Raw genomic sequence first — 22026 nt, forward strand, 5'->3', positions numbered from 1 at the left:
GAGAGAAAGAGAATGAAGTCTTGTTACTGCAAATTTAAAACTGAACTAGGAGCAAACTGGAGATGGAAAACTTTTCAACATCGTGGAGGTGGTGGTTTTCCTTTCTTCTTCCACCCTCAGTTCTCTACCCCATGCTCACTGCTGGGAATTGTGACAACATCTTCCCTGTTGCCCGAACCTGGGTGCAGATTTTCTTACCTGGACTGTAGCATCCTTTTGGACTTTATGCAATATCTGAACGGTATGGGCACCTCGGAGGTCAGGGGCGGCAGGAGCTTGGCAAGGTGCAGTTGTCACTGTAAAAGGTAGAGGCATTAACTGACCAGTGTGGCTGGAGGGAAGTTCCTGTTCACTTTTGTGTCTTAAATCGTTTGCTCAGTTAAATCCTTGCCATAGAATATACTGCTAGCAAGGCAAAAGAACTGATGATTGTATCAAATAAATAAATAAGAAATTGAAGGTATTTCTGACTTGGGATGATGTATTGAAAAGTAATCTTTAAAATGGTCTAGAGAATACTGTAGTAAAGTAAATGAATATTTTCAAAAACTGAAGTGCTCTAAAGAGAGAGCAAACTATGACTAAGAAGCCTCAAAGTTACCATTAAAGCTATTTGGACCTTGACATATAATTGGAATGCATAAAAATAGTCTAATTTATAAAAGTTTGCACTTTGCATACTAAAATCTAGCGGGATTAAACCACAGACCAAATGTTCATTAATCTTCCCATTGAAGCATTGCTGTCTGAAGTGTAGCCAGCTGGGTGATTATTAAATCTAAAGAAGGATTTAAGATTCAGCATGCATTTTGAAGCTTTTATGTGTGTTATAACTTTTCTACCAACACCATGAATTGATCACCCTTGTGAAAAATTAATCAAGGAAAATGTATTGTTGTTTTTTGACACACAAAAATTACACTTTATAATGGGGGAGAGAAGGGAATGTATTTATGATAAAGACTGACTTTTTAAGAAACTTGTAGTGGGATAAAAATATTTGTAAGACTACAGTTAACAGCTAAATCCTGTGTGCCAATGGCTTGGTGTCTAATAGCTCTGTATAACCTTTATGCCACTTTCTAGAATAGAAATGCATTATAATGAGTGATGATATTGCTGTAACAGAAATGTCCAGACAGACAAATAATAATGCATTTTAAGTGTAAAAACAAAACAATTCCCCAAACAGTCCCATTTTCATGATGCATTGTCCCTGCCTGCATTTTCGCTCATATTCTGTTATTCATGTCTTCCTCTTAAAACGGAAACACTTTGGAGTACAGATTGTCTTGAGGGGGGGGGGGGTGGGGGTCAAGGAGGCAATTTCTGTAATATCAAATATGTTGTCATCATGAAGCAAGTATTATCTATCACATCAGCTTGCACTTGACTATACTGTTCCATCCTTTTACTTGCAAAATTATTTGAAGCCTTCTGTTTGGCCAATTTAGAAACTTTTGGGAAGCATTCTCACCTTGAGATGCTTTGTAGAACAGCGTGGACAACAAATATTTGTGAGCTTCTCTGTCCTCACTGAGGAGGTTCCTCCAGGGAGTGCTTCAGAGCAGAGCTTAACTGCTCTGAGTTGCCTTCTGGATGAGTCTGCTCTTTCCCAGCATGTAGAAAGGGGTCTAAAATGGGTGAGTTGCATAGCTAAACAGGGGTTGTAGGACTATTTGTCCTTATTCTCCTCTGAATGGTTCCTTTCTCTTAGTACATAAATACAGATGGAGGCACAATACTGAGGCTTTTCATTTTTCTCTTTGTTGAGAGTTTAGACATCACAAAGTTATGAACTAGATGAGGTTTTACTCCTTTAATCTTCTGGGGGATCATAGTAGGAGACAGATGCTATCCTAAAGGATGAGACATCATCACTAAGCCTTGCAAGGCTTAAGAGGGGTCTACTCTTGTCTTTGTTTTCCAGTGACTATCCAAGTTTTGCAGTATTCATGGTGTGTCAATTCTTTTCCAGTTTCCTTAGACCACAGAGTGAACTCAATGCTTTAACATTTCTCCCTGCCCAACAGCACCCTTTCCACCCCACCAGAAAATAAACTGCCAAAATGAAATAGTACAGTGGCAGGTTAATTGTTTAAGCTGTCAGTTTGCTGACACTGTTTTGGTTGCTAAAACAAAGAAAAAATTATGTTTACATGATGACGTTTCAGGTGGCTTCAAGCCCAATTTCTATTTGCTCATGTGCTTTTTGAGCATTCATCTGCACTGGCATAATATATAAATTGGAAATGAAAAAGTGATCTTGATGCGTAAAAAAATACATTCTGAAAGAGCATCCTTCTCATTTTAAATGAAAATATTTAGAGTGGTGGTGGGGAATAGGGACCAAAAAGATCTCAGCAGAGCTACTCTGTCTGCCTGGTATTATGTTTAAAAATAGAGATAGAGTCATATGTTCATTCAGACTAAAAGCTATTAATCCATACTTAGGTGAAAACGGTTAATGCAGGAGAACATTAATGGCAATAGGGAAATGAAATGGCCAATTCTTTTAATCTCTGACAAAATAAGCCCAGTGCAATACCAATGATGAAAACTGTCACTCACATAACTTCTACTTTTCAGTCAAATGGAATAAAAATTAGAACCACAAGTCACTCTAGAGGAAAATTCAGTGATGTGAAGGACTATTTTCCCTTCCTTATTGTACTTGCCCATTTACTTCACTTTTTCTCAAAGTTAATGTAAGAAATTGGATGTTCGATCTAGAAAGATTGTATCCTGAGATAAACACTATTGTAAGATATAGTGCTGGGCTTTGTTGTATTTTGTACAACACTAAACAAACACCAAAAAGTCAGCAAATGGAGGAGTTCCTTAGCAAGGCAAATGGAAATGTGGCCTATTGATTTTGAACTGCTGCATGGTTTTCTCAAGTTTGCAGGTACCAAGAAGGTAGTTATGCATAAACTAATCATCAGCTGTGACTGTGAAATAAATAAGTATGCTACGTAAACAATTTTTCTAATCTTTTCAGCATGGCTGTGTTTGCTACTCATTATTTTTGTGTGTATGTTTCTCCTTTCTGAAGTCTGTTTCCTTCAATCTTCGGTTTCCTCTTTCTTCTTTCTGCTTTATTATTTCTAGCTGCTTTTGTTGTTCTTCACCTTCATCCCTTATTGTCAGGGATGGACACCTTCCTCTTGGACTTTGTGTGCTGGAAAATGGATAGGATCAATAATGCAGTGAGAATAAGCCTTTTTTCAGTGATATCTCCAAGGCATGCTGTGTTAAACATTCAAGTTTACAGCCTTCTTCTGGCTTATGATAGCTAAAATGGGACCCTTTGAAGTTGACACCACCTTGAGCTTTCCATTGGTCCCCAAAAGGAGTTCTCGTCAGGCCAGATCAGCATATTGGGGAGCAGTTTTCAGCTCTTGTAAAGAGGCAAAGTACTCTGGAAGCAATGTGTTGATGAGCTCCTAACGCTTGCTGAATTTCACTTTTCTAACCAAGAAAATGTACTTTGGCAAAAAGAGACTTTGCAAATTACTCCTCTGCCAAGTAGATGGCGATGGATATAACCAAGGACAGTGAACGTGTTGCAGCCTTACACAGTGGAGTAAGATGTTCCTTACATGGTCAAGGAAAACCTCTGCTTTGTATCTCCATGCTGAAATAGTTTCATGTCTGATTTAATTGCCAAGTGTTGAATAAACTGGGAAAATAGCATAGGAATGGATTGTTGGTAACTTGTCTGGCTTGGGGACAAGACAACCCCTGCATTTAACTTGCAAGCAAACACATGTGTGCTTCAAAGCATAAAACTCTTCTCCCTCCCTTTGGGGTTTGGTGTTCAGTACAAAATACTTCCACTTGTGTTTATTTTCTGTATCAGTCAATACATTAAAAAGATGGATGTTGAAAACATCTCGTATCTAGCATGGAGTTGAAGTTTCTCTTGCCATGATGGTACATAACATCTTCCCCTGGGCAGGCTGACAGCCGGAGTACCATTTCTGTTTTGGAACTATTGAACTTAATGATTTATTCTAGATTCAGTCTGTTCGGTCTGTTCTTTCTTCTATATCTGAAGGTCTGGAGAAGCATCTACAGGAGAAAGCTGTTGGACAGAAAAGCTTAGGCCTGTACAGAAACTGCTCGGTCTCCAGAGACATTTACACGTTTACTTCCACAGTTAAATAGGAATGATGAGTGGACCATATAGGTGTTATTTTCAGACCTCATGGCCTTGTCCACAGCAGACTTACGATATCCTAGCCAGGAGGAAAGCCATATGCAGAAGGAACAGTGCTTTCTCCTTAGCGGCATGTCGGAGGTCTCAGTGCCATTATTGAACACAGAATTACTGAGACGTCTGCTGTTTCTTATGTTTCAACAAACCAAGCCTCACAACATTTTGAAATAATGCAGCTCTGTTTCTGCTGTCCTTTTACCTGTTTATCAGCTAATTTCTCCCTGCCGTAGACAACTGGAAGATGAGAAGTCATTTTTGTCATTACTTGCTTGTAGTTGCAGGGTCTAGCATGAAGGTACTCGAGCCTCATCTTTGGGGAAGAGGATTTGCCTCTTTCTGGCTGCCAGTGTTGAAGATGTGGCTGTGGGTTATCCTGCACAGATCTCACACCATGGGAACATTCATTGCCTGTGTGAGCGAAGTCGCTCAGGAGGGAAATTGGACCACTTTGAAGTCACACAGCCAGGTGATAGTTGGAGAGTAACTTCTCTAGAGTGCTGGTACCACCTGAGGGCCAATACTACAGAGCACAAAATCCCTCAACATGCTTGAGACAGCCAGTGAACTCTGGGGCTTGGTGGAAGGGGAGACTGTACTTTTGAAGAGAAGATAGCAGTGGCTGTAGCAAGTAGAGCTCTTGCTAACGTAATCCACAGCTATGCTCATACAGGCAACTGTACATAATTTGCTATGTCTCACCAGGGTGCAAAAACTATTGTTGCTGTTGTCAGCCTTGAAAGGAGGATAAATAGGCTTGTTCCAAAAGGGCATCTGGATAACTTTAATAAATGAATCCAGGAGAAAACACTGCTTCTGGGTGAAATAGTTTTGTGGATTTTTTATGGTGATTGTCACTACAGCTCTGTTTGTTCTTGTCCCCAAGGCATGAACGTTGCAGTACATGAGTCAGTGAAATGTGTAGCCATCAGGAACAGAAATTTGGGGAGACTTTGGGCAATTCCTTCTACGAATTTCAAAAAGGAGGCAAAGAAACAAATCCCAGTGCACAATGTTGTGTAGTATGCTTACAAGCATGTAAGCCCAGAGAAGTAGCACACATTTTAATTTGCAAGAGTTTGGTTTTGGTGGGGTTTTTACACATATCTGCTTGCTAAGCTGTGGGAAATTTCCAATGTGTAGCCTGAAAACCTTAAGACTTCAACCTGTGATGGTTTCTGAACCATTAGTCTTAACTTGCCGTTAACCAAAATTTAAGATTTTTTTTATTTCAGCTTTTTTTTTCCCCCTGAATTAGGGATGACTGTACAGTGTAGTATACTTTTAGGAGAAGAAACCTGAGATTAACAAAATCATGGTAGAAATACTTAAGTGGAGAAATAGGAGTTTATTAGTGTGATCTCTTAAAATTTGAGTATCTTTTGCTTTTACCTGAGGGTAAGGACTCTGTTCTGAAGACTTACATAGATAAAGAAAAATGGCCCTTTAACTCTGATAATTTCATTGAAAAAAAAATAAAAATATTTCCTGGAAGATATTTCTAGGGGGTGAAAGGGAATGATGAAGGAAGACAACCTGAAAGCCAGTCATATATTTTTTTTCTAAAAACATAAAAAAAATTTCTGATTTTAAAATACTGAGCAAATCTCAGTTAGTAGTTCAATTTCCACTCATGTTCAGCAGCCAGTAGTTATTAAAAGTAGTTATTAAAATGCTTTGGTAACTATTAGTCTCTTCATAGACTATAAATGCTGTTTCCATGGCTAATGCAGTAATTTTATTCAACTAGCATAAAAATAAATAATATGTACTATTAGATTGTCAAAGCTACTGCATAAGCTATTTATTTTTGACCCAAAATGATCTTGTTCTTGTAGTCTGATTAGTTGATCAGACTAAACCTAATCTAAACATCAACTTCATAATTTTTGGAGTGTTTTTTATTTCTTTCCAGACTCTCCTAAGTGCAGTGAGAACATCATATCTGAAACAATGTTTTTTTCTGCAGCTCCTGGTTATAGCAGTAAACAGTGTTGGTTATAATATATTTTTATTCCTACTGGGCATAAGCCTTTGTTCCTAAAATTCGTAGTTGTGGAAGCTGTTCTCCAAACTGTCAGAAGTTTTTTGCACCTTCATCAAACTAGCCCTAATTCCTGATGCGATGCACTGTGCAATGTCAGAATACAGTAGAACTACTGAGGGCTGTGTGAGCTGGTCCCAGAGAATATTGCTCACACTAAGGACTGAAATGGGGAATAATTTTATTCCTGTGGAACAGGAAGGACTTTAAGAAGTGGGTGAGAGCTGTTGATTGTGATGAGAGTTGCTAACGAGCTTTTGTATGAGAAGCTTTGAGGAGCTGCTGCAGTAGCAGCAAAGGTGCTATTTAATATCACACAGTAAATGCCCTATGGTTTGTTTTGCATCAAGTAATGCTTCTAGCACAGTGTGATGATGCATGTCACATCATTTTTTTAAGTAAGAAACTTATTTCAATTCCTTTTAGTTCCTATAAAGAGAATTATTGTATTTTGCAGAAATTTTAGAGCTCAATTTAGCCCTGAAAATTGCTGGCCGTTTTAAAAAATTTATTGTGTGTCATAAACTCAAGAGTTCCGGTAACTGAAAGAAGCACATCAGGAGCTTGAGTGGAGAAGACATCAGAAAAGCCCATCAGGAACCTGAAAAGCATTCACAAACTTGAATAGTCTTTGGACTTCCATCAAAGTCCTTTTTTGCCTGTGTTCAGTCTTTATCAAAGAAGTACTTCTATTCATTTATATTTTTTAATTTCCATTGACGATTTCCAATATGACGTAGTTGCCATTAATCTTAATATAGTTCTAGCTTTGTTTCAAGCAAGCTTAAAGTAAAAAAACAAAACAACAACAACAAACCTGTTAATAAACGAATGATTCCTTCAGGACAAAATGCTGCCCTCTGTGGTTGTATATCTGTGTCTGGTTGATAGGGTTTTCCTGAAATAAATCTCCAAAGAGAAATATCTGTAAGCCTTATCCAACAACCTTTTTTCTTAGTTATATGAAACAGTTCAGTTTTAACGTTAGTGTGTTTTAAGGATGGCCCAAGCATCAGTTGCAGTACATTGGCGTGAATAAATACATTGGAGATCTAGATACTAACTAGCTGGCTCCTCCGTCTTTGTAAGCCAGCGTAGGAGGGACAGCGTTTGGCCCTCACATAGCAATATGCTTAAAACTTATGTGTGGAATACGGTTTGAAAGCTCTGGAAACACTTGAAAGGTGGAATGTGTGATGTTGTCAGAGGCTGAACTTTCCTTACATGCCTTACAGTGAAATTTGCTCTTTTTTTTTTTTTCCTGAGAGAAAGAGAGATTAAACTAAACTTTAAAGATTTACGTAGGGGCATTGATATTTAAGGAATGTAGGATTAGAGAGTTGTATAATAAGTAACAATGACAAGCAGATGAAATTGGGGCTACTGTTATCTTGGGGACAGTGGCTCTATCCTCACCCTCACCAAAACCTTGGGAATTGGTTGCCTAAGCATTTTGTTCCAGGCTGACAAGAAGACCATGTGGGAGTCAGCACTCGGTGGGGTCTTTGGAAGAACTTCACCGTTAAAGAATGTGTCTGCATTGGTGGTGCTACCCAAATGACCACACTGCAGTGCTTGCAGCAACTTAGCAAGCTTCAGGAGGCCAACAAAAACAGAGACCTGGATAGTCCTAATTAGGAGGAGTAATATACTTTCACAACCAAATTGGAGCAGTTGGTGCAATCACTTATAAATGCCCAAGTGTAGGTAATGAAGCATTTCCTGTGGTCTACATCAGCGCAGAGGATACTGTTACAGCTGTGATTGGTAGCATGGAAGACAAGGACATGTATGCTTAATTTGGAATGGCATGCAATAGAAGTAGGAAGCTACTACAACTCCTGGGTGAACAGTTAGAGGCCCTCTCTGTGTGAGGGCTGTGGTGTTTTATTCCACCTATTACTGGGCTGGAACATGCAGGATGCCGAGAGCTTGGATCCAGTAATGGCAGAATTTAACAGAAGTGAAAAAAAGCTATTAGGCAACTGGAACTATGTGTTGTAAAGAATGGCAATAAGGAAGCTGGTTCAGATGATGTGTAGTATGTCTGGAAGTTTACTGCCCCAGAGACGTAGTGTGCATTTGGAGCTGCAGCCATCTTTTCCATGAGATATGCGGTGAGCCCTGGCTGTTAAGACATAGGACGTGTCTAGAGTGTAAATGTGATTGCCTCAAAGGTAGAGGAACAGCAGTCACTGTCAAAAATGAAGAAAAATCTTTAGCTCCTCTTGTGGCAAATTAAGTTCCCAGTTGCTTAATGAAGAGGAGAATCTCAGTGCAGTTGCGCTACTAGGTGTACAGGGGCCAAATGAGTAAGGAGTTTCTTATTCAGAGACGGAGAAATCATTCCTGTGCTCCTTCTGCCCTTCTCAGCACCCTTTTGAATTTCAAAAGGGCAAACACAGTTTTGCTTAAACAAAATCCTGTTACCACACAAAACTTGTACTCAAAACAAAAGAAGTAATGTGATAGCTGAATTCAGTTTGTCGCCAAAATAGGTGGTGAATGAACTTGACTGACTGCAAAGCTTTTCTCTGTGTGTGTGTAAACACACATGCATTACAGACACATATGCATTTTTATATATATACACACACACTTATATTCCCCAAAACTAAAATTTCAGTTTTCACGTGGTTAATAAGAAGGCAATTTTATGTTGAAAAAAGCATTCCATTATAACTTATTACCGAAAAAAACAAGGGGTTTTATTTTATAGCACTGGATATACCACAGATGTGAGTGGTATTCTGCAAGAGGTTTGTATCATAGACACAACATTTTTGCAATTAAAAATATGGGGAGTTACTGTCTGTGTTTTCCTTTGGAAGAGAATGTTAGTATGGAAGTAAGATTTTGGTTAAAAATCCTAATGAATATATGTATTTCCCTTTTGAGGTAATGTAGTGTTTAGAGCACCCTTTTTTTGTTTGCTTGTTTTTGCAATCCTTTGTTTAAAAGGGAGGGGCTTAGATCATAAATATTCTCCTTATCAATCCCTTTTACAAAGTTTTCTGCCAGAGAATAAAAGAGCTTGTAAAATAATTTGGTCAGTGCAAGCTTAATGTGTTACCAGTTGGTGCTGTGTCTAGAGTTGAGTCAGGCTCTGCTAGAACTGATAGACAAGTAGCTGAAAGGTCATGTTTTACTGGTATGTGTAGAATTACAAGATGTTAGTTTTTATTGGTAACACCACTTATACAAACTGGTAGAAACATTATAGATATTTATAACTATTGTGTTGGGGTTTTTTCTTCCAAACTGATTAAAAAGGTGACCTTAATAGAGAAGTCCATTACTATGTGTCTTTCAAATGAAAGAAAACACATATAAAAGTTTGTAATGCATGGCCGAATGGACCTCATAGTTAATCCGTTTACAAAGAAAAGGCAGAAGTTCTCTACGGTTGAGCTTATGCAAACTCTTTTGCCTATTGCTTATACTTTTTTCTAAGCTTTACAGTAGAGAATAATATTTTTCATGTTTGCGTTGCCTGCATATATAATTAGTTAAATTTGGTATGATGTTCAATAAATAGAAATATAATTCAAGGGGTATGCAATAGAAGATGTAAAAACAGTTCTTTGTTTAATATTTCAAATATTTTCTCAAGTTGTAGGCACTGCTAAATAATGATTCTTTTCATCTCTAAACAGAAATATACTTTTAATGTAACTATCTAGTGCTAAAGACCATTTTGAATTAAACTTCTTACTAGCATTTGCAACAGATGAAATTGCATATGTATAATGATTGGAAAAAAGTGAGTTAAACCCTACTTCAGTAGATAGATGCAAGTGATAATTGTTACTGTAATTATAAGGGAAGAAGAAATTGAGGATTTTTAATTTATTTTTTTAAAAATCTTTACGTGATTGTCTTTGAATAGTTATGATATGAGGAGAATTTTGTCCATCAAAGACTGCGGGTGTGTCTCAGAGTACTTAGAAGGGCCCTAAATAATGTGAATTGAAAAAATTCCTCAAGGTAGATATATTGGGCCCATCAAAACCTGCCTTTTAACTATCTGTTTTTTCCTGAACGCATTGTATATGTTAATAGAGTTTTTCGATTTGGTTTTTGATAGTTTGTTAGCAGTGGGTAACATGAAGTGAATGTTGACTTAGATTAAAGGAACCAATAATGATAGTAAAACAATAAGTGCCAACTGACAAAGAGCGTCACCCAGGATTTCTTTGAGTAAGTCCAGAAAATGATGGTAGAAACATGAATTACTTCATTAAAAACTTTGACTCCTGTCAAATTATTTCTAAATAAAACAAGGATTTCCAAATGATCATGGCTGATCTGCCAAATCTAGTTCCCTGTAGAAATAGATTTATTTGTCCCCACAGTAACTTCTTGTGGTATTTTATATTTTACACTCAAACCTTTAATATTTTTTCTCTCCAGTTCTCTCCTTATGTTGAGAGACTTGAGATAACATTTTAACACTGGAGGTTTTTGAATGATTATTTAATTAGAACTGAGTCTAATGATCAGACAATCCAAATGCAGGATTAAAGGGAAGAAGAGCCGACAATTTAGTGAATGTATGTAATTAGTATTTTGCTTTAAAGATAGATATCAACACAAATGTTTTCCCTAATGGGGATAATTGGTCTGCACGTATAATCCACATTAAAGAAAAAGTGGCGGACTACATTAAGACTACTATAAAAGCTTATATATTTCATTGTAAAAATGAATGCTGCCAAGAAAGTACCACCAGTGTTGTAAAGCTTGTATGTATTCCAGTTTGCAGTCCTAGCCTAGACTCTGAACCCACAGATACTCAGCCAAACTGGCTTTCTGGAACAGTGGTGGAAACAATAACTCCACTGGCATGAAACTGATGGGATATTATTCTCCATATAGTAGTAATTTCCATAAGCATCTGTTTAGAATTTATTAAAAATGCAGCATAAAACAGCTCAGAAAAGCTTTGACACTGAGGAGACAAATCTCAAGAAGTATAACTGAAGCAAAGGATTTTGCATTTAACATGAAGTGTACCATATGTCTTTCAGGAACAGGAATAACGAGACATTTAATAGCTTTTTAATGCATCTTACTGTGTCAAATTTGAGGCACATATGGTAGACTCCTAGATGAATTTCCATTCTCGTATGGTTTTCTGTTGCAAACAAAGTCTTAAAAATGGAGTCTTTCTTTTCAGATATTATTACTATTTTTTAATGATCTCAAATACAAGTAGTTCATTTTAAAGATGATGATACATTTTTTTCCTTCAGGAGAAATTTTGGTAAATTGCCATTCAAAAAGAAGTAGTAGAATAAGAGCTTTAGGTCCAATGGAATCCTTTTCAGAACCAGCCATGTACTTTTTATAGTCTGTTATTCACACTTTGGGTTTATATGTTGAGTTACTTCCTTTTGCGAAAGAATTATCTTGGAATAATTTTTGAATATTTAATAAAAATACAGTTTGTGACCCAAAACACTTCAGAAGTGAACATTTTAAGGTCAGGGATGCAGGCAAATTGTATTTTGTTTTTCACATATCTGTTGTTTTGCCCAACGTGAATATGTCATCATTTGGTCAACGTTACAGGCACCAAGTGTTACAATAGTACTCCCCTTCCATGGGTAAGTATTGAAAAAATGGAACAGATTTTTCCTGCAGTCACCTAGAAAAGCCACTTCAAAATCAGAAATAAGTTTTGAATTAGTCTGGTTCATAAGTCAAGGGAAGTGGTAGCAGCTTTTCAGCCCCTGCATTCTGGATTAATGGTTTTGAATAATATGACTGAAAGAAGATAATGAAAGGTGAATGATGTTCTGATGACCTTACAGTGTGTGTTTTGCAGATTTTTATTTTTGTTAGATTGATCCAGTTATATTAGCAATACATAGGGTTGTGTAATCTTGGATAAACATAAGATTTTTTGGGGGTAGAGCCTATAAATATTCTTAATTTCATTCTTTCTTCTGCATCTGCTTTCTGTCATAGGATATGCAAACTAATGTGATGGAAGATTTAATGCTGTTTATGAACAACATAAAGTAGCTGAAGTTAGTCTGAAGTCATATTTTTTAATTTTTTTTTTCTATTTGCTTTCCAGTGAAGCTGTTGGAGGAATGAATCGATTGTAATTACAGGCTGTTAGAACAAAGAAAGGCTTAATATCCTTGTACCTGTTTGTGTTGATAAGTTTTATTGCTGAGTGGAATTTTTTATTATTCTTTGTTTTGAAATGAAATTCAATATTTGTGTAGCATTTTGAGGAAATTAATATCAGTATTAATTGACGGTAACCATGTCAGGTCCTTTTATGAATAAGAATTTAACCTTAGATACTTACGTTTCCAAAAAAGGAAATCCACCATGGTACAGTTTGAGCATAAAATGTGATTAGCAGATATTGCTGATGATTTTTTTGAATAATCTGTTTGGGCAAGTACATTTAGGCTTAATCTGCAGCCTTCTGTCCAATATCAATTATGATATTTTGTAACTAACTGCATTTTAAAATATGCTACAGGGAAACATGTATCAAGGAGCACCAGAACTTTTAGAATGTGTTTTTCTTGGACTGTTTTCCATTGGGTGGGTTTAGGTTTTGTACACAGAATCCTGTATTGTGTCTCCAGTATCGTATCTACAGTAGTACAACCAGTTCTGTGTCTTTGAGTCTTTCTTCTCTCTACTGTTACTATTGATTGTAGTATTTTTCTAGTACTTTTTTTCCCCTGGATTTCTGTCTCATCTTCCATGAGATTCTTGGCTGGTTTAAAGATCGTATTTTAACTTATAGTCCTGAGTTTTGAGACAGTGTAGCTTATCCATGAGTTACTTGCAAGTAACTTTAGACTTCTGTGGCTTTAATGGAGGAAAGATTAATTAAATCTTGTAGGTAAGTTTTAAGTTGGCTGCTGTTAGGTCAAACTTCGTTCTAGCTTACCTATTGTAAATTTATGCATAAATGCTTTAAAAGCTTCTTAATTTAAGTACTTGTTCAATGCAGAAACTTACTTTTTCAACATGGTCACTTGTTTCTTTATGAAAAATAGAGCAAACTTGACCTGTATAACTGTTCCTTATAAAGCCATCTTACACAGAAGCAAAATATTAGGTTGTAATCACTTTATAAGGGATTTTTTCATGTTTGTGTCCATGCCTAACTTTTTGTGTTTCTTTTTTTTCTCTTCTTTTCTTTTCAAAGGTATTTCTCAAGAGTGACCGGGTTGCAAGAATGGTCCACAGTGGAGGATGTTCTGCAAATGACTTTAGAGATGTTTTTAAGAAAAACATAGAAAAGAGAGTCCGAAGTTTGCCAGAAATCGATGGATTAAGCAAAGAGACAGTGTTAAGTTCTTGGCTAGCCAAATACGATGCCATATACAGGGGAGAAGAGGACTTTTGCAAACAGCCGAATAGAATGGCCTTAAGTGCTGTATCAGAGCTGATTCTGAGCAAGGAACAGCTTTATGAAATGTTTCAGCAGATTCTAGGGATCAAAAAATTGGAACATCAGTTGATTTATAATGCCTGCCAAGTAAGTATTGCTGTCACTCGGTTGTGTTGTGTTGTGTTGTGTTCAAAATATCTCCCCTCCACCAACAGGTCAAGTGCTTCCTCCCTGTGTTCAGAAGCCTTCAGTTTTAAGTAGGTCTACACAGTCTGAGGAGATGAGACCCCTCAGGAAGGAATCTTTGCATCATTTGGTCACTGGAGAGCACTTGGAGAAAGGGTATGCCAGAGTGTATGGTACTTATGCTACAGGGATCTCCTGAGACCTTTTACAGTGTCACAGCTCCAGTGATTTGGGTGATTCTGCAGAATGTTCTATGATCTGTATACCTGCATACCCTCATATAAATTACGTATGTATGTTTGTACATACATTTGTGTGTATGTGTGTACATCTTTAAAAGAAATTTGCTGCCATAAATAGGTAGGTGACAGATGATTGAATTCAGGATGCTCTTGGCCATACAGTGTCTAGAAGTTTGCTATGTTAGAACTCAATGTGCTTCACTTCAAACACCATCTAAAAAGTTAATTTGCACATTTTTACTTTGTTGTTTTGTTGGAGAGAAGTGATGTTGCCCATAAATAGCTGAGGCCAAGACAAACAGTCTAATCAGCAATTGTATTTGGATTTATATGTATAATCTGTCGCTAATCAGTAGTGTAAATGGTATGTAAAAATATTTTATCTGGCCAGTCTTCATAGGGATGCAACTATAAATTAGCAATTCCTTAGGGAGGAAAAACCAGAAAAAAAGCAAGGTATTTTTGAAAGTCTTGCAACTGACCAGTGTGGATGTAGCATTTAAACTGAGCTCACACAGCTTTTTACACTGTCTATGAAATAGTACACCAGACTACAGCTAAGCTGTTTTTTCATTTATTATGCTGAAGGTTGGCTTGTAGTTATGGGCCATCTTAATACGGGAACAAGAGGAATCTTGGACTTTGTTGCCTACTTCATTTATGGAGTAGTGTGGCATGAAATCATGTAACTATTCTATGACTGAAACATCTGTGGTGTTCAATGCTTCTCAGGGTCGTAGATCCAACTTTCATAATGAGAAAGTGTAATATTTTATTCTGCATCAAATTATGAGGACTTCTGTTTTCACTGTGTGCTGTTCACCAACAGGGTGGAAAGAGACTTCTGAATGAGCAGTGTTTTTAACGCAAAGAGAGAAAATATTCCTTCTTTTTTCCTGTTTGCCCCATCTTTTTTCTTTTGCCTCTTAATTCACATAGATGTATATCATGAAGCTAACCTCTGGGACACACAGGTTCGTAATGAGATGTAGAAGCACTGAAATCTTGGGGGATTTGAGGGTTTTTTATACACTAGAACATAGAGGCATAGGGTAATTCAGTTTGGAAAAGACCTAGGGAGGTCATTCAGTCCAACCTGCGGCTCAAAGCAGGGTCAGCTGTGAGGACAGACCAAGTTACGGAGGGCTTAACCAGTCAGGTCTTAAAATTCCAAGAATGGAGATAGACTGCACAAACTCTGTGGGCAACCTGTTCCAATAGCTGAAAACATGAAAAAATAACTATTTTTTCCCCAAAAATAGATAACCTGTTACTTATAGCAGAAACTTTGTATGGATTCGTCCCTCCTCTGGTGTCTGATGATTGCAAAATCTTACTTTATGCGTCACTGTGAACGGTCAAAATCTGCTGTTAGTCTGCATTGTGCTAGAGGATCGCAAACAAACGTGACTGTAGAGCTTTGAACAATTAACCAAACAAAAAAACCATTCCCTTAGTCTAGAAGAGTTTCTGATGATACAGTCCACTAGGTTCTTGTATATTTGAAGGCTTCTTTATTTTGGCTCTTAGTTGTAGGAATGTTCATGGAACAAAACTGGTTATCAAATATCAACAATTTTCTGTCTGTACTTAGTTCATAACCTATGGAGAGACTGAAACATCGCAGTGACTCATTTTTGTCTTCTACCACGGTAGAATTTTGAGTATGGGAGGATTTTCTTTTCTGGTTTTTGAATTGCAAATTAAAGAGGAAATAATCTTGTGGTAGGTAGGAAGGCAGAAAGACTGATTGATCATCCTGATGTGTGCTAAGATGACACAATGGGCTTGAGAGAAGACTCTTATCTTGCTCTTCCTGGTTTTGAGCACTGAAGGCTGTAAAATCTCTTGTGCAGGTCTCCAGAGTACACATTGTTTACCCTGGATTCATGTAAATACTGGAGGACAGGAAGAAAGGGAGACTCACCTCTTTGGGAGCAGATATAGGAGCAACTACGTATTTCAAGCTGGGAAGAATGGAGAGGGAAAGGCTTCAAGCCTATACCCTTCTTGTTTGAGGTTCTAGCTTTTTGAAGTTTAGTTTTCAAGGCAACAATGAGATTACTTTGCTAAAGCAAAAACTTTCATTATGTACTCCAACAGAGTTGCTACCATCCATACATTTTATATCCTGTTCCTGTGGTTCAGTCAAGCACGTAATACACCAAAAGTATGAGGAGAAGTCTGTTGCAAAGAAAAAGACAACAGTCATACACTTCTCAGGAAGTATATTAAAGACAGCAACCAGTCTCTGATAATGTAATGCCTTTTCTCCTTTGGCAAAATCCCTTACTTCTCATTACAGTTTTAATAAATATTTTAGTTTAGGCTGTACCTTATTCCTTTCTATTGACAGTGTGTTTATAGAAGATGAGATGAAGTTAGACTTGGATTTCAGTCAGCACTAGCAGTTCTAATTCTGCCCTAGAAGCCTCTATCTGTCTTTGTATGAAAATGCTCACTTTCATTTCCCTTTGCCGTTGCTGTTTAGAATACTAGAGACTTGCAGATAATGATAATCAATAGTGTCTGGGAGCAGAGAGATAAGTGAAAGTCCAAACAGATGTTAAAATTGTATTTTTGATAGAGGTTTTGATGAGTTGGCTTATAGCCTGTGCTTCTAGCAGAGAATCAGATGAAATTCTGTGTATTTTGCAGCTCTGAGAAACAGCTGCCCTTAACAGCAAATCTGTACAGTTATAATTTGTGCAGAAAACTCTGTCTTTTTCTTTCCCCCCATTTTTTGTTCCTTCCAGCCTTTTGGAAACAGGAAACAGAAAAATGTCTTACAATGTCGATGATAAGAGTAAATTATCCTGCACCTACAGGGCTACTAAGCAGACAAGGATACTATTTGTAACAGTAGGAGGTATTGTCTGCCAGCCTCCTCCTTGTGACTTTCACTGCATTTAGAAACTTTTTATTGGTTTTCAGCAGCTGTTGCTCCCCAGCCTGTTCTAAATGGAGCGTTCCCTTCAACTCTTAAACCCTTGGGTATCTTGCAGCAGCTGATCAGATAATTTTGATAGTGTGGGGGTTACTGCAGGTCCACGCAGGTTGCCAATCTCCATCCTTTGTGTGATAGCAGTGAGAAACAGTGTTCATTCAATCAGAATGAGAACTTAATAAAAAATAAAGTGAATATTAATAGGCCAGCTCTCTGACATTGTCATACACAGTCCACATAGCTATGAGAATTTTATGCGTTTTACTTTGAAGAACAACTTTTTGTCTCAATCTTTTAACATACTAAATGCCTAAGCTTGTCCTTAGGTAGTGAACATTGACAGGACATTCATATTAGGATGTTGGAGACTTCTTCTGTGATCTGGTTTTCAACTTTACAGCTTAGAGCAAGGCCACCTATATCTCTTTGTGAGTAAAAGACTCAATTTGGTAAGTGCTAACACTTTCACCTGATTTTTATTTACATTGTGTTGCCTCGAGCTGTGTTTTATGATAAAGAAATGATTGCCAGTTAGCTGGGACTTAATGAGCTCCTTGACTTGCTTTTGAGATGCCTGGCCACAGTGTGGTGTTATGATTTCTTTGATTTATAGAGATCAAACATGTTATAGTCTTTTTTCTTTTTTTTTTTAATTATTCACTGATGTAGAGGATAACTTTGATGCAGAAAGTCGAACTGAAAGTCAAAGTCAAACTGATGTGTGGTCATGCACTATTATTACACCACTTCATCGCTACCAGAATTTCTGTATTGGGTAAATCATCACTCCATTCAGAGTTTATTTTGGAAGTACCTTTATAAAGTTGACTTTTTTGGCTGATCTAAACCCCTTGTCTTGGGTGCAGGAAGGAGAGAACAACACTGATTTTCATAATGAAAGAATTCTTGCAAGTCACATTCTCTTTTCTGACAGGTAAAAAATAATTTTGAGATTAGTGTAACAGTTCAGAAGAATTATTTCCTAAGTCTTCTATTGTCAACTTTTTGGGAATCAACCGCAAACTAATTCTTCTGGAAATAGCTTTAGATGGTACTTCGCTGCAAGATATAATTTTCTGTTTAAAAGCCTTCTATTATGTCTGGTTCGCATCCTTTATTATCTTTAGCTTTTTCAAAATGTAACTCTTTGTATAAGTGTCTAATATTGAGAATGATGGACTATATTGTGTCTTCCGTAATAATTTTTTTTTATTTTTAATTATGAGAATATTTTCTGTCAAGAATTTCTCCTGAACAGAAGTCTGCTTATGGTGCTCAATACGATTGGGCTGTTTCACCCAGCACTTCACTGAAGTCCAGTTAATTATGCAGTTTTGGAATTGAGTCAAATTAAGGGCAATTTAATTTGCAACAAGGCCTTCATGACTTTTGAATGTTTGTAGTTCTGATCCTTTCCTCAGTAAAATAATGAAAAATAGTGCAGTTATGTCATGGATCACAGAGATTCCTATACTTTGGATATTTTTCTTAGAAACTTTCATACCCTGTATAAGTTATAGGGACAAAATAAACTTTATAAACCAAAGAATAATGATATCTTTGTACATAACGTTTCAGTGTAGAGTTGATTGATAGTCTTCTTGAAGTAATTAAACAAGTGTTAAGATTCCCTTTAGTATATAGACCAAAACTTGAACAGATTAATTAATTTGTTAAGTTGAGACAAGGCACAGGAAAAATTGATTTAGGCTGTATATTATACATATTGCATAACAGTATGTGTTCTATATCTGAGTCTTTTTAGTCAAAAGAAAAGATACTGGCTTCATGAGATGTTACAATGTCACCAGGGCTTCAGCTAAGCCAGTATCTTTCTGATGGTCACCAATGACTGTCATTAGTTATTTCGTGATAAATTATACCTGATACAACAAAGTAACCTCTGAAAAATGTTGGCAAGGTCCATTGCTGTATTTTCATAGTAGCATCAGGTGTTAGATAAGACATCCACTGATGTCTTAAACATCCCTCTGCGCTGAAAATGTGTTTTTACCCAGCCTAAGATATTCCTACTCCCCTATTAAAAAAATAAAAACAAAACAAAAAAACCCAAAACCACACAACCCCTCATGCTGATCACCTGCTTTATACAGGAGATCTGCTACCTTCAGGTCTTAACTCTACTAAGATGTTACGCTGGGTAGCCAGTTCAGGCCCCCGGTGGGGTGCAGGATTTATTTTCTCTCTAGATAAAAGGCACTTTTGTAGCAACTGCAGAGCAGACAGCAGGCAGGATAGGAGTGTGGGGAGAAGCTGTCCAGGCTCTTGGTGGGCAGAAAAGACTGCAGTGGTATGGGTGATCTTCTAGGAGCAGAAAAGCAATAATTTTGTGAGACTGTGGGAGGCTACAGAGTTATAGTTAGTATTCAAGTGTTGGGCGCATTTTTATATGATCAATGTGAGTCTAGAAAGTTTTTGCACAGAATCATGATGCAGTAACAATATGCTTCCTTACAGAACAGGTCAGTGCTTTAAAATTGTTATATGTGTCTGTCAACCTGGAAAGTGTTTCATGCCTTTGATAAGAGAAACGTTCAAATGTTCACACTTCAGGCTTGTTCACACATCAACTCTATTGGTTTCTAGTACCTGTAAATACAAGAATATATCTTCTCCCGTGCCTTCCTCCTCACAAAAAAATCTGCTTTCTGATCGATTTTTCCATTCTTCAAGGGGAAAAAAAAGATCTGCCACTGTCTGTTCGTCAGCGAGAGCAGAATAATTCAAACCAAATATTTCAATGGAGAAGTAAATTGTAATTTCTCACAGAATTTTAGATGTCTCTTCTTCATGAGATGTCACTCTTGATTACATGCACAGAGGAATTTAATGTGAAGTTATTTCAACAGTTATCTTTTTTAAATGTTGTTTTGCTGAGCTGCTTCATTTGTCTTTTACCTCCGTTCAAGAAATCTAGAGAGGTCTTGCTCAAGACAGAAGTTTCAGTGCTTTGGAAAATAGTGCTGCAACGTCAAATATTCCTCCTAAGACTACTTCTGTAATGGAACTATGAGAAATCCAGAGCTAAGCTGAACAGTGTATGTCAGGCGAGTTTGGAGTTTCAGCTTAATAATGTGAGTTCCGGTGAAAAAGTCTTGGAACTCCCAAGTGATTCAATTCTGTTAACACACACTGAAGATACTTCAAAAGGAAAAAAAAAAGTTTTAGCTCCTGTAAACAAGTGTTTTTTCTAGAATAGCAGAGTTTACTTTGGAAAAAAGTCTCTGAATGCCCTAAAGGGTGTTGATTTGATCTCATTTACTGTAATGATAGAAGACAGAAATGGAAAGGGTATTAAAGCATCCTCAGAGAAGCAAGTTACTTTTTTAGCATGTTTAAATGTCTGACTCTGAACAACATTTAAAAGCCTTGCAAGTTACATAATGGAGAAGTACTTTGAAGTATTTTTTTTAGTTGAAGGGATACTGAGAAAACAGTAATGCATTTTCAGTACTTGAGGTATTGCAGTATCCTTCTTACATTCAGCTATTTGGTGAGAAAAAATGGCTTTGACATTACATTTAAAAGGAAAACTTGAGCGGGACATCTGAAAACCATGAAAATACTCGAAGGTTTATTTGTTCACTATAAATGTTAAGAAAAAACATCGAGGGATAGTTTTTCACTTTTAATCACTTTTAAGACAAAATTTACTTGTGGATTTTTCATCATAGAACTCTGTGCATATGTGGCTTCTGTTCTTGCTGTGTTTTGTTTTCCACCTATGTGAAGGAGTTGGACATGTATGGTCTCCAGTACCCTGAGAGACTACCAGCATTCGTAGACTAGTGGATTTACTTGTGTTTTCTAAGTTAGCATCCTTCTAGGCCTGTTCTCTTGTGTATCACCTTTCTTGTCCCAAGAGGTAAGCCAAGCTTGACTGAGAATCAGCAGAGAGAAGCTGAGAATTACCCATCTCTCCTGCTCTGTCTTGTGCCTCCTCTGAGGACTGAAATCATCAGCATGGGGATTTGGGTTGCAGATCTTTTCTTTCAAGCTGTTTTGTTTTGTTTTTTTCTGAGACTGCCTTTGACATTCAATGAGTGCAGGAAAAAAGCAGCAGAATGGGCATCGTAGCATAAAAAAATAAGGAAGTTGGTTTTGGCTTTGTAAAAGTAGGTCCTTTCAAGCTTCTATTTTTTACCTTTCCCTGTGTTTCTTCCCCTCAAATATTCTTTTGCAGTCTTCATGAAGTAATTAATGCTGGTTTGACATTCTCTTGAGTTCTAGATCCAAGGGAGTTAAGCTGCCTCAACACTCAAAGCCAAATATACCCAGCATTTAACTTGCACTTATATTAACATCACCAGTGCATTTGACTCATTATGTTTAATATTACCAGCTGAGGATAATGTTCTTCTAGTTTGGTATTAAGCAATAGAAATAAATCTTTTCTCCCAAAGGCTTTAGTATTAATTTTTTAAAAAATAATTTGTTTTTAAGGAGAGATTCTGTGTCTTCAGGTAAATAAATACAAAACAAATAATTTTTACAGCCACATTTCCAGACTGATGATTAAGTTTATTAATGTGTCTGATTCCTAGCTTATATGTGCATTTGAACGAATGCTTGTGAGCAAGCCGAATAACTTAATGACCCTTAGCATAAATTTGTTATAGAACAGGTTCTTCTTAAGACATGGTAGTATTCTGTATTCCCTCTTTATCAATTCAAAGTAAAGCAGTTTTGCTTGGAACAGTCACTTCCATCCCAAGGATCAATTTGATTATTTAGGTTTGTTCCTCTGCTGGGTTTTTCATCTTGTGAGGTGTCTTCAGCAGCCAGTGTGAAGCCAGCGGAAGGAGCTGAAAAAGCCACAGGAAAAGAATGAGCCTGTGTTTCTGTATCCCTCTCACTCACTGGTACTGAATGTCTTCCTCTGAAGCTTAGCTGCTTTTTTTCCCCCCAGTTTTGAAATTTTTAAGGGAGAACCCTCTTAGCTCTTCCTTCTTGAGAGGAAGTTTCTTTGCAACTGGCTGCCTGGACAAGGTTCAT

General features: G+C 37.0%; 1 protein-coding gene across 12 annotated transcripts in view; it reads left to right on the forward strand.

Moving 5' to 3' along the window:
• The window catches only part of CADPS2 (calcium dependent secretion activator 2), a 508886-nt gene that overhangs the window by 94586 nt on the left and 392274 nt on the right, over positions 1-22026 (forward strand). For all 12 annotated transcript variants that reach the window (XR_008574138.1, XR_008574139.1, XR_008574137.1 and 9 more), the window contains exon 3: positions 13450-13782. Coding sequence is in view for 8 of the 12 variants with exons in the window: in XM_054803630.1 (XP_054659605.1) it covers positions 13450-13782 (333 nt within the window). In the remaining 4 variants the exon portion in view is untranslated. The remainder of the gene's footprint in view (positions 1-13449; positions 13783-22026) is intronic.

Source organism: Grus americana, chromosome 1 (assembly GCF_028858705.1).
Source record: "Grus americana isolate bGruAme1 chromosome 1, bGruAme1.mat, whole genome shotgun sequence".
Taxonomy (NCBI): Eukaryota; Metazoa; Chordata; class Aves; order Gruiformes; family Gruidae; genus Grus; species Grus americana.